The sequence below is a fragment of the Mustela erminea genome, chromosome 9 (assembly GCF_009829155.1).
Source record: "Mustela erminea isolate mMusErm1 chromosome 9, mMusErm1.Pri, whole genome shotgun sequence".
NCBI lineage: Eukaryota > Metazoa > Chordata > Mammalia > Carnivora > Mustelidae > Mustela > Mustela erminea.
The window spans coordinates 105053364-105079725 of NC_045622.1; the positions used below are offsets into that span (position 1 = coordinate 105053364).

Below are 26362 nucleotides of genomic sequence, written 5' to 3' on the forward strand. Positions count from 1 at the left end.
TAGGGGAGGACCCTCCCTTGCCTCCTCCTAGTTTTTGGACATTGCTGATAACCCTTGGGTTTCTTGGCTTGTAAATGCATCACTCCAACCTCCACCTCCACATGGTTTTCTCCCTCTTTGCATCCAAATTTCCTTCTAAAATCACATTGTTAGACCAGTTGTTGTGGCCGGAGTCCCCCAGATAAACAAAGACACCGTTATCAGATAGGATATGCCAGTGCTCCCAGAAGCAAAGGGCAAAGGCCAGATCCTTCTTCAAGTAAAATTAATTCTTTATTACACAGCTTCATTCCATAAACAGACTCTCCGCGTGGGAAAAATGACCACCAACAGCCCCGAATCAACAGTCTCTCTAATTAGCTACTGCAGGAGAAAAAAACTTCTTTCTTTTTGTGTCCAAACTTCAATTCTAGAGAAGTTATATAATTGACCCTGCTTGGATCACACAGTTACTTTCTAGCCAACTGCTGTTGCCAAACAAATGGAATAACGTGACTGACCAGGTTGGGTTTTTGTGTCCATGTCTATGGTTATGGATTGAGGGTCCATAACCAGAAAAAAAGGGGATGGAAACGGCCTGGATTTGATCAATAAATGCCAGCCTCCCCAACAACTGTCCCAACTTCCAGCTTAGGACCAACCAGAGAAGACCAAATGTATCCCCCTAACCGATGACATAGGATGTCCACTTCTGATCAGCCAGCCCCCAGCTTTCCCACACCGATAAGTTCCAGTCAGAGCACACCTGAAGTTTCCTCCCTTCCTGTCATTGAGTCTCTCCCTTGTGCATTCATTTCCTGTACGGTGACTTTCAAACTTTTTCACTAAGAAATTCCTAATGATGAAAGAGAGGGAGCTAGTTATTCTCCTTCTCTGGGGCAGTGGAGGTAAGTGAACAATAAATATATTAAAAATAATAATAGCATAAACAACATCAACCCTGTATTATGCATTTACTATGCACCAAGTTAATGCTAAGGACTTTGCACGCATTTTCTCATTTAATCTGTGCAACTAACATGGTTCTCTGGACCGGTTGCTGCAGAAGTTGTGGTTCAGAGTTCTATTTTTGTATAAGGTCTGGCCATTGCCCTTTTGAATTCAGTCTTTCAGGAAGAAGTTGTTATGGGTGGAAGAGTATGTGTTGTGTGGACAGAGGTCTCTGTTCTTGGATTCCCCAGGAAAGATTTATGTGAGGATCCATACTGGAATAAAGATAGAGAGAAAGTAGCCAGCACCAAACAGTTTATTAAGCACAGTACACTTTCAAGAAGGGAGAGTGGGGGGAGCCTGAGTGCTCAGTGGGTTAAGCCTCTGCTTTATGCTCGGGTCATGATCTCAGGGTCCTGGAGTCGAGCCCCATATCGGACCCTCTGCTCTGCAGGGACCCTGCTTCCCCTCCTCTCTCTGCCTGCCTCTCTGCCTACTTGTGATCTCTGCCTGTCAAATAAATTAAAAAAAAAAAAAGAAAAAGAAGAAGAAGAAGGGAGAGTGGGCAGAACGAGATTTGGCAATTGCACTATGGTTAGAGAATGTCTCTTCTTTTTATGTTTGCAGAAGCAATGAGTCGTGGCTAGGGTAATCTCCCACAGAGGTTGTTTCCAATCACCTAGGGCACTCCTACTGGTTGGGAGGGAGAGTTTTGGGCCCTATCAGGCTCTTGCCAGATTGTCAAGGCCATCTTCCTCCAGGAAGTGTGGGAATGGGGGGTGGGAGGGTTGAAGCCACCATATAAATATATTACAATGAAGTTATGGTTACCCTGGGGCAGAGGTTGATGAGGAGAGTGTTAAAAGCCACAGAGAGGGCGCCTGGGTGGCTCAGTGGGTTAAGCCGCTGCCTTCGGCTCAGGTCATGATCTCAGGGTCCTGGGATCGAGTCCCGCATCGGGCTCTCTGCTCAGCAGGGAGCCTGCTTCCTCCTCTCTCTCTCTCTCTCTCTGCCTGCCTCTCTGCCTACTTGTGATTTCTCTCTGTCAAATAAATAAATAAAATCTTTAAAAAAAAAAAAAAGCCACAGAGAGGGAGCAAACCAGGAGACAATCTTGACTCCAGGAAACAAACTGAGGGTTGTGGAAGGAGAGGTGGGTGGAAGGATGGGGTACCTAGGTGATAGACATTAAGGAGGGCATGCATAAACAATGAATCTTGGAACATTGAAAAAATAAAATAAAGTTTAAAAAAAAAAAGAAAAGAAAAACCAAAGGGGGGGGGGCATGTGATGTGATGAGCACTGGTTGTTATATGCATCTAATGAGTCATTGAATACTACATCGTTTTTGGTGTACTATATGTTGGCTAATTTAATTTTTTTTAAAAGCCACAGTCAGACTTCAAATGTGTCATCTATTTATCACCACCTTTGTCTCCAGCTCTTAACTAAGAGTCTGCTCTCAGAATCAGGTCCTGCATTATCAGTGTCTTAAATTGGGGAGGCTGTGTGATGCTATTTGTTGGACACAGTGAAAACTTATTTTTGACATTGGCTCATCCAACCAATTAAAAGTTTAAAGCAAATTACTAATGGAAATAAAATTATAATTCAAAAGGCTACTTTGCATATTAGAATAATGTATCCTTTGGTTCATGCCACTAATCTAGTATCAGATAGTTGTTTTACTGGATAGAAATTAAATTCCTCCCATTGGAAGGACACCATGACAATGGGAATGGGGGTTATGCAGATACAGGTAATTGGTCCAAGTCCAATGGGCTCAGAGCCTTAAGGGAACTCTCTAGGGCAAGTTGAAAAAAATGTGTCAACAACAACAACAAAAACTAAGGGCACTTGTGGTTTAAAGAATTTAGAGGTGGGTTCCTGGAAACTCAGAGGAGGGAGTAGCCTAGGGTTTCAGATCCTTCAGAGCACTGCCAGCTCTGAAGAACCAGACCAATTAAAGTTTATCTTTCTGTTCTTTACAAAAGGTTAAGGGAAAAGACGATTAAAAGGGAAAGATTTGAATTTAAACAATTACGAGAATGAGAAATATTTCGAGCAGAGGAAGTATATTAGTGCGCACAGCGTTGCTTTTTTCTTTTTTTTTTTCTTTTTTTTTTTCTTTTTTTTTTTTTAAGATTTATTTATTCGACAGAAAGAGACACAGGGAAAGCGGGAACACAAGCAAGGGGAGTGGGAGAGGGAGAAGCAAGCCTCCCGCTGAGCAGGGAGCCATATTCGAGGCTCAATCCCAGAACCCTGGGATTCAACGACTGAGCCACCCAGGCACCCACCCAGTCTTTCAAATTTTCAGTTACAAAACCTTGGCACATCACGCATTTCGTCCCCAAAGCCAACACCCCAGCCTCATAAAGAGGAAGAGGAAGTTCCCCCTTCCGCCAAGAAGCTCGGGTGAGTGGAGGAGAGGCACAGGGAGACAGCCTGCTGGGGTAAGCCCGGAGCTGAGACGCGGGCAAAGGTGTGAGGTGTTGCTCGGCGGCCGGGACTTTACGGCAACTGAGCTGCGCGCCGGCCCCGCCCTCGTGCGCAAGCGCGGAGCCGTTGTCCGCGGAGCGGTTGCGAGCCCAGCGGTTTCCCGCACAGGCTCGCCCAGGCGCTGAACCGCGCAGGCTCGGAGGCCGGCCGGGAGGCTCGGCCCAGCCTGAATCCCCAGCGTCTGCCTCCCGCGACGTCCTCAGTAAGTCGAGGGTCCAGCCGGAACAGCCGCCGGAGACCGGGAAGCACCCTGCCCGGTGGCGGGGGTCCAGGATGGGGTGGGGGCCGGGGGTGGGGGTGGGGGTGGGGGGCCGCCGACGAACTGGCACTGCCTGAGAATGTCAAGGCTAAGGGATTCCAGTGAGATGTGGCACATCTCTTTTTGGGGGGCCGGAGAGGGGGACCTGGACCTCTGCAACTCGGGGTATCCCCCAGAAATCCGTGTGCGTGGCACAGTATGTCCCCACACAGCCTGGACTGGACGATCCCAGGGAGTTGGATACTGTCACTGGCAAGTGTATGCGCAGTTCACACCGGAGCACCTTCCCCTGGCTCTGCAGCCCTCTGGGCCTGTTAGGGGCCTGTTGGATAGGGCCTGTCTTTCCCCACCAGGAATAATCCCGAAGCCAGAGTTTCCTCCCGCTGAGGTCGTGATGAGGAGGTTGGAATTGGTGGTTACCCTCAGACCCTCAGACTCTTCTTCCTTGCCTGGCGTTCATGATTCCCAGCTGTCTCCCATCCCTAAACTCTGACAGCCCCAGAATGGCTTCTGAGGTCCTGCGAGATCCGGCTTTAGAGGATTTAGTAACTTTGCTTTGAAGCGGGATGACCCTCAGCAGCCTGGTTTCCTTCCCAGAGGCTCCACCTGTGTCCCTGACTATCCCTACATGGTCCAGACTCCAGACCAATCCCAGGGCTCTTGGTTGCCTAGTCAGTGTGGTACCTGCCTTCAGATATCCAGGACTTACAGGCTTGGAAAAGGGGCCATCATCCTAGGGGAAACCCAAGACCAGAAAGAGCCCAGGAGTTAGGGCTCAAGCTCTGTCTCTGTCCTCCAATCCCAGGCCCTCGGACTCAGGAAAATTTTTGTGGCTGTAAACCTGGCCTCCCTCCCGGGGTAGAAACTGGACCTAGTCTCCGGTGGAATCTCCTCCAGGAGATTATGCCCAGGGTAGTTTTCTTGGACCTGTTCGAAGTGACACTTCCATCTTCCTGATCCCTAGGATCCGTCGACATGAATCCCGTCATCGTGGTCCACGGTGGTGGAGCCAGCAGTATCTCTAAGGACCGGAAAGAGCGGGTGCGCCAGGGCATCATCAAAGCCGCCGAGGTGGGTTACAAAATCCTGACGGAGGGAGGGAGCGCAGTTGACGCTGTGGAAGGAGCTGTGGCGTTCCTGGAAGATCATCCTGAGTTCAACGCAGGTATGTTTGCGGTGCAGTTAGTAACTGATGCCAAGTGAGGTTAAGCTTATCCCCCGAAACAAACAGAATCTAAAGTGCCAATGAATCTAGTAAGCTTTTCGGTAAAATGTGCTAAAATATTTCATTTTTCTCTTTTTACCTGTTGACCAAATTGCTTTAAGAATTTTTAAATCCATCAGTTCACTTTTTTTAACTTGCTTCAGAGAATTCACATACTGAGACGCTTTTTTAGTAGATCTTTTCATGAGGGTGTGGGAATAGACTATATACTATAAAGCATACCCATATTGAGTTTTGAAAAATATATATATCTGTGTAACCACACCACAAGATTTAAAACATTGCCATCAGGGCACCTGGGTGGCTCAGTCGGTCAAGTGTCTGCCTTCCGCTCAGATCATGGCCCCAGGAACCCCGCATCCCGGGAGCCAGTGCTTCTCCCTCTCCCTCTGCCTGCTGCTCCCCCTGCCTGTGCGCTCTCGCTTTTTCTCTCTCTGTCAAATAAATAAATAAAATCCTTTTAAAAAAAATAAAAATAAAGCATTACCATCGTAACCCAGAATTTCCTTCATGCCACTTTGCATTTAATCTGCCCTCATCCCCACTACCAGTTATCCACTGTTCTTCTGTCTTTATAGATTAATTTGCCTTCTCCAGAATTCCATATAAATGGAATCATGCAGAGTGTAATCTTCTCTGTTTGGCTTCTTCTCTAAGTTGATCCCTTTTTAGTAATCATCGTAATTACTACAAGTATCTACTATGTATCAGCCAATGGTCTGAGAAATTTGCATGATTAACTCATTTAATCTGCATTATGAGTTAGGTATAATTCTTATGCTCATTGATCTTAAAATAGAGAACGTAAAATCTAGGGATTAAAATACTGCTTGGGGGTGCCTGGGTGGCTCAGTGGGTTAAGCCGCTGCCTTCAGCTCAGGTCATGATCTCAGGGTCCTGGGATCGAGTCCCGCATCGGGCTCTCTGCTCAGCAGGGAGCCTGCTTCCTCCTCTCTCTCTCTCTGCCTGCCTCTCTGCCTACTTGTGATCTCTCTCTGTCAAATAAATAAATAAAATCTTTAAAAAAAAAATACTGTTTGGGATGATACCACCCACCCAACATCTGTCAGAGAAAAGAATTTCAGGACATCTGAACCAATTAGTCATGAAATACTGAGTATTTGTTCCAGCCCCTCACGTCTGCTAAGCACTCTTTAACAATTATGCAAGATTTCATAGTCAGCCTGACCATAGAATAAGGCATAAGTGCATTGTTATGGCTATGTTGGTTGAGTTGGAATTTACTAGATGCCCCCCCACTGCTGTGACCTGCCTCCCCTGTTGCCAGCAGAGGGAGGGGCCTGCTGTTTCAAGGGAGTCTTGTTCAAGGACATGCCATTAGCAGTTGGGACCCTCTGGCTGACAAACACCCACTTATTCCCAAAGGACTTTGATTTGGAACAGGTCTCCTGGTCTGCCACTCTCTAAACTACTGGAATCAGTCATTTGCATGACCTGGGGAGTATTGATTCAGAACTGGAGTGGCTAGTTCTCATCTTTGCTCTATACCAGAGCCTGCCTTCTAAGTGACCCACTTCTTCTGTCCCAGGTGTCTGCTATGCAGCACACTGAGGGAGAAGAGAGTAGAATCGTACAATCTGTAGCTTTTCTGGATTCTTCATTTAGCATAATGCGTTGGAGGGCCACCCATGTTGACACGAGTATTAATAGTCCATCCGTGGGGCGCCTGGGTGGCTCAGTGGGTTAAAGCCTCTGCTTTCGGCTCAGGTCATGATCCCAGGGTTCTGGGATCAAGCCCCGCCTCGGGCTCTCTGCTCCGCAGGGAGCCTGCTTCCCTTCCTCTCTCTCTGCCTGCCTCTCTGCCTTACTTGTGATCTCTGTCTGTCAAATAAATAACAAAAATAAAAAAAAAAAAAAAAAAAAAAAAAAAGTCCATCCATTCCTACTGTTAAGTAGCATTCCATTGTATGAATATACTAATTCTTGGTCATTCACCAACCAGAAGACATGGCCAGTTGGGGGCCATTACAGATCACTAGAAACAATTGCATACAGGTTTTTGTGTGAACATAAGTTTTTCTTTCTCTTGGGTGAATACAAAGGTGTGGGATTGCTGGTTGTAGGGCAGGTGTGTATATCACTTTATTTGAAACTGCCGGACTGTCTTCCACAGTGACTCCCACTTTCCCTTCCCACCAGCAGTGTATGAAAGCTCTAGTTTCTCCACATCCTCACCAGCTCTTGGTGTTGTCAGTATTTGTGTTTTAGCCATTCTAACAGCTGTGTGGTGGGATCTCGTTCTAGTGTTAATTTGCATTTCCCTAACAGCAAATGTTTATTGTAATAGCTTTTCAAGTATTTTGTCAATTTCTGTATTGTGTTTTTTATTTATTACTGAGTTTTAAGAATTCTTCATAAATTCTAGATGTTGGCCTTTTATCAGATATGTGATTTGCAAATAATGTCTTTCGGTCTGTGGCTTGTCTTTTCTTTCTCTTAAGAGTGTCTTTCAATGAACAGAAGTTCTTAACTTTGTAGGAGTCCACAATTTTATAATGGACTGTGCTTTTTGTGTCATACCTTAAGACCTATCTGTCTATGCTGAGTGGCTCAGTCATGTAAGCATCTGCCTTCGGCTGATGTACTGGAATTGAGCCCCAAGTTGGGCTCCTTGCTCAATGGGGAGTCTGCTTCTGCCTCTGCTCATACTCTCTGTCTCTCTCTTTCGCTCTCTCTCTCTTTTTCTCTCTCTCTCAAATAAATGAAATCTTTTAAATATATATATAGATAGATAGATGTAGATATAGATATAGATATCTATATATATCTCTGCCTAACGCAGGGTCACATATGTTTTCTTTTATGTGTTTTCTAGAAATTTTATAGTTTCGGGTTTTGTATTTACATCTCTGATCCATTGTTAATAATTTTTTATATATGATGTGAGGTGTTTATCAAGGTTGTTTTTGCATAATTGTTCCAGCACCAATTATTGAAAAAGCAATTCTTTCTTCATGGAATGCCTTTCCACCTTTGTGAAAAATCACTTGACTTTGTATATATGGGTCTATTTCTGGACTCTAATCCATTGGCCTATGTGTGTAACCTTTCACCAATACCACACTGTCTGGATGACTGTAGTTTTATATTAAGTCTTAAAATCAGGTAGTAAGAGTCCTGCAACTCTTGGTGCATATGTGGGTAATTGTTTCAGCTATCCTAGTCCCTTTGTCTTTCCCACCAATTTGAGAATCAGCATGTCAGTTTCTACCAAAAAAAGTCCTGCTAGGATTTTGACTAGGACTGTATTAACTCTATAGATCAGTTTGGGCGAATTGAAATCTGAGCAGTACTGAGCCTTTCAATCCAGTACTTCCAAAGCATGGTATATACTTGCATTTGTCTAAATCTTTGATCACTCTCATCAGTGTTTTGTGGTTTTTAGCATGCATATCTTATAAATATTTTGTTAGATTTATACTTAGTTATTTCATGTCTTTTGGTACTATTGTAAATGTTACTTTTTATGATTGTCGCTAGGATAAAAGTACAATTGATCTTTTTCATACTTGCCATCTGTAGATCTTCTTTGGTAAGGTGTCTGTTCAGGTCTTTGTCTCATTTTGTTGTTATTTTTTGTTTTTTGTTTTTCCTTCTTTATCTCATTTTTTAATCAGATTTTTTGTGTTCTTATTGTTGAGTTATAAGAGTTCTTTGTGTATTTTAAATAATAGTCCTCTATCAGATGTGTCATTTAAGAATGCTTTTTCCTAATCTCTGGCTTGTCTTCGCATTCTCTTGACAGTGTCTTTCATATGGCAGAAATTTTTTGTTTTAATGACGTCTAGCGTAACAATTTTTTTCTTTCACGGATCATGCCTTTGGTGTTGTATCTTAAAAGCCAATCCCAAGGTTATCTGGATTTTCTCCTATGTTATCTTCTAGGAATTTTATAATTTCACATTTTACATTTAGGTGTGTGTTCCATTTTGAGTTAATTCTATGAAGAGGGTCTGATATGGGTTTAGATTTGGTTTTTTTTGCCTATGGATATCCAATTGTTCCAGAACTGTTGTTGTAAAGACTTACCTTTGCTCCCCTGGATTGCCTTTGTCTGAAGATTCTGAACCCAATTCCAGTGCATGTGTAGGTTTTCCCACACCAAGCACTTTTCCTACACCAGCTGGGTATCCTGTAATTTAGCTCATTTCTGACCCTGTCCCCCTGGAGGTAACATCAGATTCCACAGGTGAGAGGGCCTCAGTGGCTCAATTGCTTAAGTGTCAGCTCAGCTCATGATTCCTGGATGAGGGGATCAGGTCTAGCATCAGGCTCCCCGCTCAGCAGGGAGTCTGCTTCTTCCTCTGTCCCTCCCCTTCCCTGACTTATGTGCCCATGCTCTCTCTCTCTCTCTCTCTCAAATAAATAAATAAAATCTTAAAGGTGAAGGGCTCAGTCCCACAAGACTACCCTCCACTTCAGATGCCAACTGTGAATCTAGGTTGTTCCTTGTGCTTCTGACCTACTGGCTGTAAATTAAGTAATTAATAAAGTCCTTTTTTTTTTTAAGATGTTACATTTATAGGGGCACCTGGATCGTACAGTCAGTTGGGCATCTAATTCTTGGTTTTGGCTGAGGGTCATGAGATCGAGCCCCACTTCAGGCTCCATGCTTAGCACAGAGTCTGCTTGTGTTTCTCTCTCCCTCTCCCTCTGCCTCTCCCCGCCTTGCTTGTGCTCTCTCGTGCACATGAGTTCTCTCTCTAAAATAAATTAGTCTTGTTTTTTAAAGATTTTATTTATTGATTTGAGAATAAGAGAGAGTGTGCAAGAGAAAGAGCACAAGCAAGGGGAGCAGGAGAGGAAGGGAGAAACAGACTCCTCACCCAGCAGGGAGCCTGACGTGGGGCTCCATCTCTGTACCATGAGATTGTGACCTGAGCTGAAGGCAGCCACTTAACCAACTGAGCACCCCAGGTGCCCCCAAAATAAATCTTAAAAAAAAAAAAGAAAAGAAAAGATGTTGAATTAATTGGCGTAAGAGTTATTTACAATGTAGTTTATTATTTTTTTGATGTCTGTAAGGTCTCTAGAGAGGTCCCACCTTTCATTCTTGATATTTGAATTTTTGTCTTTTTTTCTTGGTTGGTCTAGCTAGAGTTTATCAAGTTTGGTTTTTGGGGTTTTTTTGGTTTTTTGTTTTCAGAAAAACAGTAGCTTTTGGTTTTTGGAGGGTTTTGTGGATTTTTTTATTGTTTTTTTCTTTTACTATTTTTCTCTTCTGAATTTCATTGATTTATCTGTATTATTTCCTTTCTTCAACTTACTTTAGGAATAATTTACTATTATTTTTAGATCATTAATTTGAGACCAGTCTTTTCTAATACAAGCATTTAATACTTTAAAATTTTCCTCTAAGCCCTGCTTTGATTATATCCTATAAGTTTTCACATGTTGTCTTCTCATTTTCATTCTGTTCAGAACATGTTATAATTTCATTTGTGACTTCCACATTGAACAGTGGGTTATTTAAAAGTGGGATAATGTCCAAATATTTGTGGATTTGCCAAATATCTGTCTGATTTTTATTTTAATTCTGTTAACAATCAAAGGACATACTCTGTGTTATTTACATTCTTTTGAACTTTGTAAGGTTTGAGTTTTGACCCAGAATATAGTTTCTCTTAGTATATATCCTACTTGCATTTAAAAAGAATATATACTCTGCTATTGTTGTATGGAAGATTCTGTAAATCTCATTAAGGTCAAGTTAGTTGATAGTGTTGTTCAGATCTTCTATCCCTTCATTTTCTGTCTATTTCTGTTGATTACTGAGAGGAGTGTTGAAGTCTTTCACTGTAATTGTGGATTTCTCTATTTCTCCTTTGACTTCTAACAGTTTTGCTTCATATGTTTAGAAGTTGTTGTTAGGTACATAGGCTGCTGTCTTTGTGTGAACTGACCCCTTTATCAGTTCAAAGTGTCATTATTATTTAACATTCCTTGTTCTGAAGTCTACTTTGCTGGATGTTAATATAGCTTCTCCAGCTTTCATTTAATTCATTTTAGCATGGTATAACTTTTTCCATCCTTTTATTTTTAACCTATCTATATCTTTATGTTTAAAGTGGATTTCTTTTAGGTAGCACATAGTTGTAGCCTACCTTTTTATACAGTCTGACCATCTCTGCTTTTTATTGGGATGTTTATGCCATTTTCATTTAAGGTGATTATTGATATGGTCAGGTATTAATCTGTCATCTTGCTATTTGTCTTATATTTGTCCAATCCATTCATTGTTCCTTTTTTCTCTTTTTCTGTCATCTTTTGAGTTGAGTGTTGTTTATGATTCTGTCTTACCTCTTTTGTTGGCGTAATAGCTAGACTTCTTTTTTTAGGGTTATTTTAGAGTTTATAGTATACGTCTCTCACTTGTCACAGTTTACCTTCAAGTCGTACTTCATACATAATGTCAGAACCTTGTAATGGCATACGTGTTTCCCCTTTCCTTGCCTTTGTGCTATTGCTGTCATAAATTTCACTTCTGTGTATGTTATAAATTGCCTAATATGTTGCTATTATTTTTGCCTTAAATAGTTTTATATAGAGATATAGATATACACACACATATATAAACATTTTTTTTTTTTGAGAGAGAGATTGAGCATGAGTAGAGGGAAGGGCAAAGGGAGAGGGAAAAGGCAAGAATCTTAAGCAGAACTTGCCGAGTGTAGAGCCCTACGTGGGGTTTGAACTCACAACCCTGAGATCATGACCTGAGCTGAAATCAAGAGTTGGACGCTTAGCCAACTGAACCATCCAGGCACCCCTAAACATTTATATTTTAAAGATATTGTTAAAATAAAGGGAAAAAATATTTCTGCTTATCCATTTACCAGCCATTTCCTGTGCTTTTCCTTCCTTTGTGTGGCTTATGATTGCTGTCCACTGTCCTTTCCTTCTTCCTGAGAGACTTCCTGTACATTTTTTGTAATGTGCATCTGCTATTGGCCGTTTCTTTCAGCTTTTATGTAACTGACAAAGTCTTTGTTTTCAGTTTTTGAAAGATACTTTCACTGGTTATTGAACTTCCAACTTGACAGGCTTTTGTGCTTGTGTGTGTGTGCGTTGTCATTGTTGTTTTTAATTTCAGGGCTTTAAAGACATTGCTCCACTATCTTCCAGGCTGCATCATTTCTGACAAGAAACATATTTTTATTCTCATTTCTTTTCCTCTCTTCCTAATGCTTCTCTCTGACTACTTTTAAGATTTTCTGTCTCATTAGCACCAAGCTGTTGGATCAAGATGTCCTTGCATGTAATTTTCTTCATGTTTCTTTTGCTTGGAGTTTACTGAGCTTCTCAGATCTGTGAATTTGTAGTTTTAATCAAATGTGAAAATTTTTTCTTGGTTTTTCTTTAAATATTTTGTTGCCCCTCTGTCTCACCTCTCCTTTTAGAGATTCTAATTACACATAGATTGGGTTGCTTGAAATTGTCCCTGAGCTCAATGGTCCTCTGTTAATTTGAAGTTTTTTAATCCTTTTTTATTTTTCATTTTGGATGGTTTCTATTGCTGTGTCATTGTGTTCATTAGTCTTTCCTGCTGCAGTGTCTAACCTTGTTTTAATCCCATCCAGCATACTTTCCACTTCAGATGGTTTTTTTTCATCTCTAGAAGTTCTGTTTGGGTCCTTTTTATATTTTCCTGCATGTTCTGGTACATACAGAATATAGTTATAACAGCTATTTTATTAACATCCTTGTCTACTTTCTATCATTATGTCATTTATGACCTGTTACTGTTAAGGAATTGTCTATTATCTAATAGATCATTATCTAATAGATATCTAATAGATATCTATTATCTAATAGATATCTAATAGATAATGTATCTATTATACATTATCTATTATGTCATTTATGATCTGTTACTATTAAGGTTCTTTTCCCCCTTCTCGTTATGGATCATATTTTCTTGCTTCTTTGTGTGCCTGGAAATTTCTTATTGCATGGCAAACATTGTGAATTTTACCTTATTAGGTACTGGGTAGTTTTATAATCCTTTAAATATTCTTGAGCTTTGTTCTTATCCCATTTTACAGATAAGGAAACAGGCACAAAGAGGTTAAGCGTAGCTAGCCTTACAGCCATTATCTGGGCAAAAGCAGTTGGAGGAAGGATGCTGGTGGTAAAGAGAGCAGCATGCACAAAGGCACTAAGCAATGAGAACTCATGGTGCTTTCATGGAAACCTAATATCTCAGTAAAATGCAGCCAAGGAAGGGGGATACAGCTGGTAAAGGAGATCAGAAGCCAGATCAAGAAGGGCTTCATATTTTATATTTTGTAGGTCATGAGGTGCCGAGCTAGATGTGTGTTTCCAATTTTAGTATATGTGCTGCCGAAACAAGCACTAGATGTGTGTTTCCAAACCTATTTGTCTGGCAATGGAGTAGAGGATGAATTAAAGTCAGTGGCTTAAAGGAAACTTGGGAGCCATTTCTAAGTTCTGAATTCTTGCTTTTCAACTTCTCTTTGGTTTTAGGTTGTGGATCTGTCTTGAATGTAAATGGTGACGTTGAAATGGATGCCAGTATCATGAGTGGAAAAGACCTGTCTGCAGGAGCTGTGTCTGCAGTCCGCTGTATAGCAAATCCCATTAAACTTGCACGGCTTGTTATGGAAAAGGTATGTGACGAAAGCATCCTCTTCGTAAGAAGTTATTACCGATTTACTTTAGCAACTAAAAGTTGTCTAACTGTAGGGAAATACTTGTGAGCACTGTCCTCCTAAAACCATATAAAAGAACAGAAGCAATGTTATTTAAATTTCTCAAATAAGCCGAGACTCAGCACTGTTGACTAGTGGAATTTGACTAGTAACCCCTTGTCCAACAATTACTTTGTTTTCACGTTGTCTTCCTGTATTTTTTTAAGTCTTTTTCAACACGTATGACATAAGAGATACAAACTGAACAGACCAACTATTTAATAGCTTGTGTAAAATAAAGATGAATTATGTTCTCTAAACTTAAGATTGTACATGAATACCTTTCTAGTACCATTCCATCACTTTGGGAGTTTTTTAAAAATACAAGGTCTCAAGAGTGCCAGGCCCTGTTCAACATTCAGAAAAGCAAGCCAGTGGAATTTGCATCTTTGAGGCTTTGTACCCAGAGAGAAGTAATTATATCCACACAGTTGGAACGGTTAAAAAGATTTTAACTATTTCAAAAAACTAACCATGTTTCTGTTTCTTTCTGGCTCAAGACAACTCACTGCTTTCTGACTGACCAGGGCGCAGCAAAATTTGCAGCAGCCATGGGAGTTCCCACGATTCCTAAAGAGCAGCTGGTGACAGAGAGAAACATAAAACGTCTAGAAAAAGAGAAAAATGAGAAAGGTGCTCTGAAGCTAGGCTTCCAACAGTAAGTGTCACCTATGGCTCGCAGTTTGCGGACTTACTCAGATGTATCAGACAAGTATCTGATTATCTACATTTTGTAGATAAGTCAGGAATCACTTGGTAGTTTCCGTTTTTGTACAGAGCAATTGACACTATATCATGGAAAAACTGCTCTTTTGATTCTTACATTTAACCTCATTTATTAGTCCTATAATAACAACTCAAATTCGGCCAAGAGTTCCTTCTCCAATAGTAGAGTGCCTTATGTTATGGGATTAACTGCCGATACCTCTTGATCAGTTTGTACCATAAGCAGACAAAACAAGCTGTCTGGGATCTCATGTACCCTCTGAAGTTACTTGAGTGTGCTGCCCTAGTGCAGAGAAATCCGTACAGTTCGTAGAATTTTGAATTAATCATTTGTTCTGAATTACAGTTTTCTGTGTTACAGATTTCAGAAGCCCAAAATAAAAGCCCCCTTATTCAAAGAAAAATTTGAAAAATAAAATTGGAATATGGGCTAGGAGTTTATAGTGGGATATAATTATTAACTCTGCACACTCCTTCTAAGATCTGTCATTTTGAACCAGCAGTATACTTTAATATTACCTAGGGAGCTTTTTCAAAATATACATGCCTGGTCCCCTTCCCTGAAGAATTTAATTTAATAGATTTGAGGTGAAGAGGCCATGCAGATGTATCAGGAGAAAGTTTCCCAGGTAGTTCTGATGTGTCCCCAGATTAAGAATCTGTTTTACAAAATCAGCCATGTACTGGTAGCTTTTGATAACCTTACCAAGTGTGTAGGCTAGAGTCATAGGAATGGGGCTGCTTTATCAATGGTTCTTGGGTGTTTTACCAGATGTTACCACATCACTTTCCAGAAATTCTGCAACAGCTCACATCTCTACCAGCCAGTATTCCCCTTAGATATAAGCGAGAGGGCCCCCGTCCTGGGTCCTGCGCTTCAGAGGAACACCACCCCCATCACAAATACACAAAACAGTTGGCTTATTACCGACACCTGGGGCATCTCTGTCACTCAGCAGTGGCATAGCATGACCCTTAACCCTCATCATCCACTCTTGTGATTAATACCACTCAGCCCCCAGGGAAATGCTTCTCTGCATCTCTTGCTCTATGTCTTGGAAGCGAAGGCCACCTAAATCTAAAGATTTATGGATTGTGCCACTGCTGATACCGGAAATGGACACTGCTTCGGAGTGGGGGGATGACTTGAACAGCAGAAGGACTTAGGTAAGAGGAAAAGACAAGACAAATTAATAACTTGTCAAATAAATTCTTATATAACAAAGTAATTGTTTCCCAGTAGTGCCAAGTATCCATTTTCTTGCCTCCTTACATGTTCTATGCTATGGTTCTGGTGGGATTCGTGGATTAGTACAATATCTGCAAGACTTGCATATGAGGACGGATGCCCATGAGTCTAAAATATGTACATGCGTAGGTCTAGACCAGCACTGTCCAACAGGAAGACGAAATGCATTTGCAATTTAAAATATTTCTAGTGGCCACAATAAAAAAGTAAAAAGAAACAGGTATGGGGCACCTGGGTGGCTCAGGCAGTTAAACATCTGACTCTTGATTTTGGCTCAGGTCATGATCCCAGGGTCATGAGATCAAGCCCCACATCAGGCTCCACACTCAGTGCCGGTCTGCTTGAGATTCTCTCCCACTGATCCTCCCCACCCCACCTCACACTCTCTCTGTCTCTAACAAAAAAAAAAAAAAAAGAAACATACACAGATGAAATTAATATATTTAACCCAATATAACCAAAATATTTTCATTTCAGCATGTAATCAATATAAGAAATTATTTGAGATATTTTACAGTCTTCTTTCACACCAAATCTTCAGAAATCTGACCTATGTGCTAGGCTTGCAGCACACCTCCCCACCTCACCCTGGGGGCTGCCCACACTTCCAGTGGCCAGTGGTGTGGGTAGCTCATGCTGGCCACATTGGGCAGTGTGGGTCTAGACAGAACCTGCCTGAAGAACCAGCTCTATGTTGGCAACTAAATGGACATTGTATGTTAGCTATGATTTTATTTGTAAAAATATGTTAAAATTTTTAGCTTTTAAGGAATTTTAAAATGTTATATTCACTAATTATAATTCATGTTTTACCTGTACTATTAATAGGTAATCGGTATATTTTAGGAAAAAGCCTAACTTTTTGAAGTTATATCTGCAATTCATTTGTATTTACTCAGTTACATTTGCTGTTCATTTTTGATGAAAATAATCCTAATTTTGTACACTTTCAAGACAATTACATCTTTTTAATCCCTAGATTATTGAAAATGCATGTTAAGTCAAGATTTTGATAGAAAAAATACAAAAGTAAACAAAAGAAAACAAAAAACTGAGAGGTAAAAAGGAAAATAATCTTCCAGGATACAGTCCACATTCATTTTAAAAAGGAACGTAGTAAAGAGGCGTCTTTCAGGATGGTCCACCTAATGTTCACAAGCAGGACATTCCAAATTCTTGGTCCAGTGAAGATTTAATTACCTTTTGGAATGGTGGAAATTATTAAGAATAGTATTCTTGCCACATCCTCAGTTTGTACAGTTCCAATGAAATCCCAGCGGTTTTCCGTCCTTTACTGCAGGAAGAGCTAATTGCTCATCACAAAGAATCACACACCAAAAGGACATGTGCAGGCAGTAGGATTGGGCAGTAGGATAGAGGAAAAAGAAAAAGACCATCTGAAACAGGGATGTAATGTTCTTGAAAGAATAATACAGTGTGCCCGATATTTAGCCATGGCACTCCGTCATCAGCACTGTGTTTACAAAACACAGTGGGACATTTCTAGGCTTAATAAAAATTATTTCAGAATTCAATAATACATGTAATTAAGACAAAAAATAATAAAACCGACTATCGCTATCTAGGATAGAGAATTCAGACATTAATTTAGTGGGTGATAAGTGAGAGAGGAAATCAAATACCTAAAATGTTTTAACAAAATATTCAGTTCAACTGGAAGGTACCATGGTCAGAAGACACGTCAAGCAACTAACATTTATTGAATGTATTGCTGTGCCACCCCGAGAAGAAAAACAAGTCTGACTCACCTGCTTTTTGGAAGTAGACATTTTGGATTTAGAGAAGAAGTGGGGAGAACTTTCCATCTTAGGCATCAGTTTAAAAGACCCATCAAAGGTCATGTAGCACCTGGGTAGCTCAGTCGATTAAGTAACCAACTCTTGATTTTGACGCAGGTCATGATCTCAGGGCTGTGAGATCAAGCCCCGTGTCAGGCTCCACACTCAGTGCAGAGTCTGCTTGAGATCCTCCCTCTGCCTCTCCCCTTTACCCATCTGCACATGCTCACTTTCCCTAAAATAAAGCTTTAAAAAAGTAAAAGACTGTCAAAGGCAAGCCTGTGATAATGGAGTGAACATGGTTGGTAAATAAAAGATAGATAAACATGAAGTTTAGCCAAGAGCCCAGAAGTTTTTGATGTGACGTGTAGGCTCACAGTTTGAAACTACTTCTAGGAGGTGTGCCCCCAGTGTGCACCAGCGCCGACGTTGTGGACAGGAGAAGGTCCAACATAGGATTCTCTAGACAGGCCCAAAATGGAACGGTGTGCTCAAACTCCTATCTGACCTTGGAACAAATCTCTGACAGATGGTGGCAATGATCAACTCAGTTCTGTTAAAGTAATTACATTGAATTTAGATTTTAAAATTCCATGAAATCACAGAAGATTCTCAAAGAGTAAATTACGGACTTAGTGAAATTAATTTTGTTGCTACCTACAGTCACTTAATATGAACTCTTAATTTCTATTGATAAGCTTAATAAAAGCTTTAAAAATCTTTTTGGCTATTTCACTTTTAAAAAGATTGAAAACATATCATAAATATATTATTGAATATATATTATTGAATATATATTATTAAAATAAGTTTAGAGAAAAACAAAATCACACTGCATGGAAAATATGCAAGAAGAATAACATTCCAGGGGCTCCTGGGTGGCTCAGTCTGTTACTTAAGAGTGTCCAACTCTTGATTTCAGCTCAGGTCATGATTCAGGGCCATGAGATCAAGCCCCAGGCTTCCGCACTGGGTGTGGCGCCTGATTGGGGTTCTCTTTCCCTCTCCCTCTCTGCCTCCCAGCCACTTGAGCACTCTGCACTCTCTAAAAAGAGAAGGAAGAAAGAAGAAGAATAGCATTCCGTAAAATAAAAGGAACCTGAAAGAAGTCAACAAAAATTGTTGCCTACCTTGAAGGAGAAGATTCACGTTCAAATAATCCCTATATCCGCTCCCATAGAGGCTGTCCTTCTGTCTGTTGTGTATCAGAGCGTACTGCCATTTGAAGAGAGACTTGGCCAAAAACAAAACAGCTGCTACTTTCAGTCTTCTTTATAATACACTGGCAGTGAAATGTGAAAGAGCTGCATGGATCTAGGTGCCGCTGAAGAGACGGTATAAATGACTACGGGGAGCGATCGTGACATGTATGATCAAATTATGAAATAGTATCTTCTGTTACAGAAATATATCCTGCATGCCTGGTAGCATTTGAGCTGGTAATGTTCAAATCAGGAGTTCCTTTCCAAATCTAAGGATTGCGTTAAGAATTTTGTTGCGCATCCCAGTTGCTGCTGCCTCAGCAGAGGGAAGCTTCTCCAAATTAAAAACCTGCTAAGGAACTACACAGACTCAAAAAAGATCTGTCTTATTTGGCAGTTTGTCAAGAGAATGCATGTTGTACAGACATACGACTATAAGAACTTACTGCTCCCTGAAATGAAAGCAGGAAAATCAACCTCGTGGAGTAAACACTTAATAATTTATAGGGTGTGTGAGTGTGTGTGTGTGTGTGTGTGTGTGTGTCCCACTCATCCAGCCATCAATAGCTGATCAACAAAAGACCCAGATGGGCACAATAATAATTACATTAAGTCATTATTGGTAGTTTGTCCACTTTTGGTCATGTAAAAACTATGGCTTTACAATATTTTTGAAGACATATGCACCACACTAAGATAAAAGAACGTATCTACAACTTCTAAAAAGTGAACAGATGGTGTAATGGCTACCGTTTGTACCTTGTAGTCATGCCTCCACACCTTATGAATGTTAGGGTTGCGCCTGCCACCAGCAGAGTCTGGGGGTGTCCCCCGCATGAGGAGGGTAAAACTGTCACTTTAAGTTGTATCCCCTATCAACACATGTGAGCTTTTGGCATTTGTTGGTGGGCCATTTGTTTCTATGGATTTGCCTATTTTTGTCCTATGATCATTTTTTTGTCTTTCACTGTTAGGTCCCTTCTTCTCAGTCTCAAGGCTGTCTACTCTGTTTAAAAAAAAAAAAATTCCAAATCTGTTATTTTTAGTCTTACTTTTGCTTTGCTTATGGTATTTTTGCCATACACAAGTTGTTAATTTTTTGTAATGAAATACACAGTCCACCTCTCTCGTATAGTTTGTAGGACTAGAAACATAGAAGGTATTTCCTACCCTGAGATGTCTGTAGTCCCCTAGACTTTCCTGAAGAATTGTTTTATGTTTTATATTCAGGCCTTGAACTCTCTGGAGTTGATTTTTGTGAATGCAGGAAGACAGGGTTCCTGTTTTCTTCCTAGCAGACTGCCAAATTTCTCTTTGTAGCCCCCTGAATGCCAGCCCACACCCAGCTGCAATTTGCTCCCTCCGTGTGATTGCCCAATAGGTACCTCAAGCTTGTGTCCACAACTGAACCCAGCATTTCCCCCACCTAACCTTGCTCCCCATGCTCTGTGAACCAACAGACACCAAAAAACCTATTCCTAATAGTCTGCATTTCAGTGAATGGTTTCTGTACCCTTTTGGTTCTGGAAGCCAAAGCCTTAGAGCCATCCCTAATCTCTTTCTTACCCAGCTCGTCCGCAAAGTCCGTCAGCTCTGCCTTCAGTGTCCTAAGCCAAGCCCACTTCTCTGTGTCCCAGGGCACCCTAATGAGGCCAGTGACCCTTCAAGCCTCCTGACAGTCTCTAGTTCCACTCTGGTCTCCCTCAGTCCACACACAATTGCCAGAGTAATTATTCTAAGAGAAACTTTTCGTATAAGTACAGCCTACCTCCGGAAGTGCACAAGTCTTACATCACCTCTGATGACTTTTCACAGTGGACCCATATAACCAGCCTCCAGGTGGGGAAACAGATCATCACCCGATGCCCTCCCCACCCCTCACTCCCCAACCCCGCCATGCTCCCTTCCATTCCCAGTCCTGCCCTAAAGGCAACCACTTACCTGGCTTCTAACACTGTAGACGGCCATTGCCAGTTTTTGAACTTGATTTAAGTGCAACCATATAGTATGTACTTTATTTGGTGCCTTCTTTCCTCATTGTATTTCTGAGACCCTTCCATGTGTCACATCCACAGTAGCTCATTCTCATGGCCGTAGAGGATTCTGTTCCATGCCTACATCTCAGCCCACCCCCTCTGCCTTTGCTGGACATTTACATCACTTTCAGGTTTCTGTTACTACAAACAGTCCTGCTGTGAACATTTTGCTGTATGTTTTTTGGTGAATGGAGCTCCACATTTCTGTTGGGAGAATGCAGAAATGTGAGAGTGTGATTGCCAAGTCAGCGTTGGTAGATTCTGCCAGATGGTTTTCCAAAGAGTTGACCCAGTTTATGTTTCTAGCAGTAGTGACTGAGCGTTCCAGTTCTGCATATCCTGACCCACACCTGCTACTGGGTAGTCTTCATTTTTAGCCATCCTGATGGATGGGTGTAGTGGTAAAGAATGATATTTTTAAAACTGAACTCATCTTGTGACACATCTCGGCTCAGGTTTGGCAATGTCTTCCCATCTCACTCAGGGCCTGTGTGTAGGAGGACCCTATAATTTAGTGTTCAGATCAGAACTTGACTTTGAGAGTGAAGGGGGAACTGTTACACAGGTATAAATCAGGACCGTTCTGGGTCACCAGGATACAGTCACCCCACCCATCAGAGCCTCCATGGTCTGGCTGCTGGCCATTCCCTGAGGCCCCCTATCCTCTGTCCCTCACTTTATTCACTGCAACCACAGTGACCTCCAAATTCCATGAGTTTCACAACCATGTTCCAGCTTCAGGAGCATCCTCCCCAGCAAGCCTGAGGATTGCCCTCACCTCCTTCAGAGAGGCCCTGCATAAAGCCCTCTCCATACTGCTGGAGTCATCATTTTTACTGTTGTTCCATAAAAAATTTTTTATCACCCTGTTGCCCTCTGCCCCCAAATGCAAGCTGCACAGGAGAAGGGACTTTGTCCGTTCACTTCACTGCCATGCCCAGCACTTACTACATGCCTTGAATATAGTTCATTATAGAATCTGGGTGGTGGGCATTATAGCTGTTGTTCAGTTTCTTCCAGTTCTTTTTACGTGAAATGTATAATACGTTACAGAAAACAGTCGCGTATTACATCTTTACAGCAAGCCCTGTGACACAGGCAAAGTGGGATGTGACAGGCAGCATCAGCATTACCTGGGAGGCTCTGAGAAATGCAAGGTCTTGGGTCCCCCGTACTCACCAATTCAGGATCTCGGGGGTGGGCCCAGGGATCCAAGGGATTTTTATGCACACAACATTTGAGATGCACTCAATTGTTTTTACCCCTGTTTTATAGGAGGGGAAAATGAGACACAGAAAAGAAAACTTAGTAATTAAGTCACACGGCTAGAGGACGGTGGTGCTGGGATGGGATGTGCTCTCAAGGCTGAGATCTAAAGGGATGTCTAGCAACCTATCTGACCTGCAGAATAAAAAGCTAACGTGAGCCGTAAATGTTGGAATCAAAGCGTGTCCCATTTGCCCTTAGCACCTAACGTGGGAACTTAAGGGCCATTCAGCTACAAGTTAACTTGTGATGGTGTGTTTCGTCTCAGTCTGTCACTTTTTTCTTTATTCTTGGCAGAGACTTGGGAACAGTGGGGGCTGTCGCCTTGGACTGCAAAGGAAATGTAGCCTACGCAACCTCGACGGGTGGCATCGTTAATAAAATGGTCGGCCGGGTTGGGGACACTCCATGCGTAGGTAGGCTTCCTGGCTGGCTGCTGCCCCGCCCCTTCTGCTACCGTCCACTGGTCTCCCTCTCTTCCCTCCCCGCCTCTTCCAGCCGCTCCAGCATTTCCGGGAGTGCGGGTGGGGGGGGGCACCTGTATCTAGCAGGGGAGGTCTTCTCCGAGGCTGGTGGCTCTGGGGACGACGTGGGGAGGCTCAGGTGGCCCCTAGCGAGCCCCCAAGGGCCTCTTTCTTCTCTCTAGCTCCAGGTTCAGGCTCTGTGGTCCTAGTCGGGAAGAGTTACATACACAAAGCCTCTTTGAGCCCAGGCATGGGCTCAAATTAACACACTGAGAAAAAGCTGAGAATTTAGGTTGATTTCATACCACTAGATTTGAGTGGTATGGAAGTAACATAGTGCTGCTACAAATGGAAGTGTTTGCGTTGACATTGAAGTACATCCTCTAGTTCCCCGGGCGTGGGTCCGTGGCCTGGCTGGGAGTGGCCTAATGGGCTCTGAGGAGGAGGAGAAGGAGCCTTCCTGGAGGAGCTGCTCCCTGAGAGCTCAGGCCAACCCCTCCCCCCCACCACCACCACCACTGATTTCAGGGTCATTACCTGGCCATTTCTACTCCACCTTTGCATCTCAAGTTCACGGCTACTGACCTTCCTTCATACTTTGGCACTCTGGGATTTAGCATTTAGGTAGCATTAGATTTGATACGTGTTTGAATTTCTTCACTGTTGCTGCTCAGTTAGAACCAGTCCACCTTTTTTGAGCAGGATCCGGAGGTTATGCTGACAATGACATTGGTGCCATTTCAACAACGGGGCACGGGGAGAGCATCCTGAAGGTGAATCTGGCCAGACTGACTCTCTTCCACGTAGAACAAGGTACATAGAGCAAGTTCATATGGTCTGAAGACAAGTGAATAGAGCGCTTTATAAATAGGCTGTGAAGTATCTGAAACCCTTTCCCATTTGCTTTAGATGTTCCTTTCAGGTTGTTAACACTACTTTGACTTCTTCCCACCTTGTGTTAGGATCTGGAAAGAAGTGCACTTAGACTGCTGTCATGTTGGGCGTCTCAGGGGCAGTAGAGAGACTTTGAGCCTGGGTGTGGAAGAGAAGGCAGCTCCACTTAGGCTGATGCTAGGCTCCATCTCCATGCAAAGAGGGCCTCTGTGGTGAGGACCCTTCTTTGAAGCATTCAAATAGAAATCATTTGCCCCGGGCACCTGGGTGGCTCAGTAGGTTAAGCCTTTGCCTTTGGCTCGGGTCGTGATCCCAGGGTCCTGCATCGTGCTCTCTGCTCAGCAGGGAGCCTGCTTCTTCCTCTCTCTCTCTCTCTCTACCTGCCTCTCTGCCTACTTGTGATTCCTGTCTGTCAAATAAATAAATAAAAATCTTAAAAAAATAAATTCTATTTTTAAAAAAAGAAAGAAAAAGAAATAATTTGCCCAAAACCTTTTGTTAACTCATTTGGGTTTTCAAACTGCAACTGATTCTCCCACCAGATTCCTTTCATTACGATGCGTGTTGTTTCTCAACCTTTCCTTGTTTTCAGGAAAGACCTTGGAAGAGGCAGCCGACATGTCGTTGGGTTATATGAAGTCAAAGCTGAAGGGTTTAGGCGGTGTCATCTTGGTCAGCAAAGCAGGAGACTGGGCGGTAAAGTGGACCTCCACCTCCATGCCCTGGGCGGCCGCCAAGGATGGCAAGCTGCACTCTGGAATCGATCTCCATGAGACCAGTGTCGCTGATCTGCCCTAGGGCCCCGAAGATTGTATTGTAGAAGCTAGCTTGGAGGGAGAGGCCGGTTTCCTGGTGTGGAGACTTGGCTTAATCAATTAGATCTAGAAATGGAAAATTCTGCAGTCTGTCACTCGTTTTGTCGCCTTGATCAATGAGTATCTGAGTGTTTGGTTGAGGGGCGGATCGGGAAGTGCCAAGAGAAACGCCCCACTAAGGTCAAAGTAAGACCAGTGCAGATGACCAAGTCCTGAGTCTTTCTTATGAATTGTCCCCAGTATCTTAGATTAGAAAGGAGAAACAACATGATCTGAGCAGAACAGCAGCCACCTCAGTGCAGGGAGTTCCATATGGGATCAGAAGACCCGCCGCAGGGACAGAACGGCTGGCTCAAAAGTTGGGGGGAGGCCAACACCTCCCAGGGCTGTCTTGGTTGCAGAGTTCATGTTAAGTCAGAAGAATATCAGGGAAAAGAACCCATGAGAGGAGAAGCTGATTTTTCTTTCTAAGAAGGTTCATATCTCCTCTGACTTACTAATGTAGACATGTTTCTAGATCCTTTAAAAGTAGCCTCTGGTAACCCATAGCCCCCAGTCTGGAGGTGAAGGGTGTAAGGGAGACTCTGCGGGGCTCCTGCAGGTCTCGTGGGCTCCCAGGTGAGTCTGCTGGCCTAGCATTTCCCACCTGCTGCAGGCCCTCCTGGTGCTCGTGCTGAGGAAGGGGGCTCATGAGCTCTCTCTCCGCCGCTGCTCTAACCAGAGCCCGTGGGGATGCCCCTCGACCTACTGCATTCCCTCGCTGTCCAGGGCCGTGGGCCCCCACGTGACTGCAGGTGCCGCGTGTCCAGCATGGTCAGCGTGACAGAAAACGTAATTTCCTTGGCGGGAACTGTTCCTACCCATCTCTCTTTACACTGGAAATGATATTTCTGCTGTGACGGTTTTTTAGTCTGTCAGGTCTTACCTTCTCTCTGGAAAGAAATTGCTTAACTTTAAATTCCATGTGCTACTAATAAAATATATTTTGAAAGAATAACAGTGTGGTTAGGAGTCACTGTTGACAAAGACCAGAGTGTCCACAAGCTCCTATTGTTTCAGTCAGTTCAGACGGGCGTACTAACTCCAGAGGACTTTCGAGAGGAGGGTGGTGTGGGGGTGTCCATACGTCCTGCCCCATGGAGTAGATTGGACAGTTTTTCAGAGAAATGGAGCTTTTTCTTGGTGGGTTAAAAGAGAAACCAGACCACCGTTCGCAAGGATCAGCAGGGAAAATGGTCAGTGTTCTCGAAGTTTACCCAACAGCCAGCCCCTTCCTGATCCCTGCCCATGACCTTCCCAGGCTGGCCGTCCGCTCGGAGCTACGGACAAGGAGGTGGCACTCAGGGGCCCAGCTGAGTCTGAATCCTGACTGTCCCCAGCATTTGGGTGACCCTGGGCAAGTTAACTTCTAGGAATGTTTTCATCTGTGGAATGGATTGCCATAAAGACTAAACGAGATTAAAGGAAACCTGCTCCATGTTTATCTTAAGGATCCTCTGGACAGATGGAGAAACTGTGGCTGGGCCCACAAGGGACTGGGTGTATTTCTATCCTTGAAAACCTCAAAATGTTGGGGCACCTGGGTGGCTCAGTCATGACCCTGAGTTGTCATGAGCTCAAGCCCTGCGCTGACCACACTCAGCAGGGAGTCGGCTTGAGATTCTCTTTCTCCCTCTCCCTCTGCCTTCTTCGGCGTTCGCCCTCTCTCTCTCTCTCTCTCTCTCTCTCTCAATTAAAGAAAAAGAAGGGGAAAAAAACCTCAAAAATACAACCACTTCCCTGTAGAAATAAGTATTATGTTAGGGCTGTATTCGTTTGCTAGGGCTGTGCCAAGAACGAACACCACGGACATGGGCTTCAGCAATGGCCAGTTATGTTCTCACAGCTCTGGAGGCTGGAAGCCACGGTGTCTCCTGAGGCCTGTCCTTGGCTGGCCGATGGCCGCCTTCTCACTGGGTCCTCACATGGTCTTTACACACGTCTGTAGCCAACTTCCCTCTTCTGATGGGGTCACCGGTCCGACTGGGTGAGGGCTCACCCTAGCGGCCCCATTAACTCGACCCCCTCTTCCAAGGCCCTGTCTCCAAATACGGTCACGTGCGGAAGTACTGGGGTTAGGACTTTCACATACCAGTTTTGAGGGGATACAATTCAGCCCGAAAAGGAGGCAAAGCAGGATTACATGAGAGGTTGGGGAAGGAGAGACGGAAGAAGGTAGACGTCACTCAGAGGATGGGGGGGGGGGGGGGCTGAGGCAGGAGGA

At 43.0% G+C, this 26362-nt stretch overlaps 1 protein-coding gene across 1 annotated transcript; it reads left to right on the forward strand.

The window, feature by feature from the left end:
• The first annotated feature begins 3330 nt into the window (after positions 1–3330).
• On the forward strand, positions 3331–25096 carry ASRGL1 (asparaginase and isoaspartyl peptidase 1). The gene is made up of 7 exons (XM_032358813.1): positions 3331–3634; positions 4656–4856; positions 13425–13567; positions 14149–14306; positions 22224–22342; positions 23093–23203; positions 23877–25096. Exons 2-7 carry the CDS (start codon positions 4667–4669, stop codon positions 24080–24082), a joined length of 927 nt encoding a protein of 308 aa, XP_032214704.1. The 5' UTR covers positions 3331–3634; positions 4656–4666; the 3' UTR covers positions 24083–25096.
• Positions 25097–26362: the final 1266 nt, after the last annotated feature.

Bases quoted from the DNA above. Each gene is read 5' to 3' on its own strand.
- ASRGL1 (XM_032358813.1), top strand. From the start codon at position 4,667: ATGAATCCCGTCATCGTGGTCCACGGTGGTGGAGCCAGCAGTATCTCT. The intron at 4,857-13,424 runs GTATGTTTGCGG...CTTTGGTTTTAG, and splicing joins TCATCCTGAGTTCAACGCAG to GTTGTGGATCTGTCTTGAAT. The intron at 13,568-14,148 runs GTATGTGACGAA...TTCTGGCTCAAG, and splicing joins CACGGCTTGTTATGGAAAAG to ACAACTCACTGCTTTCTGAC.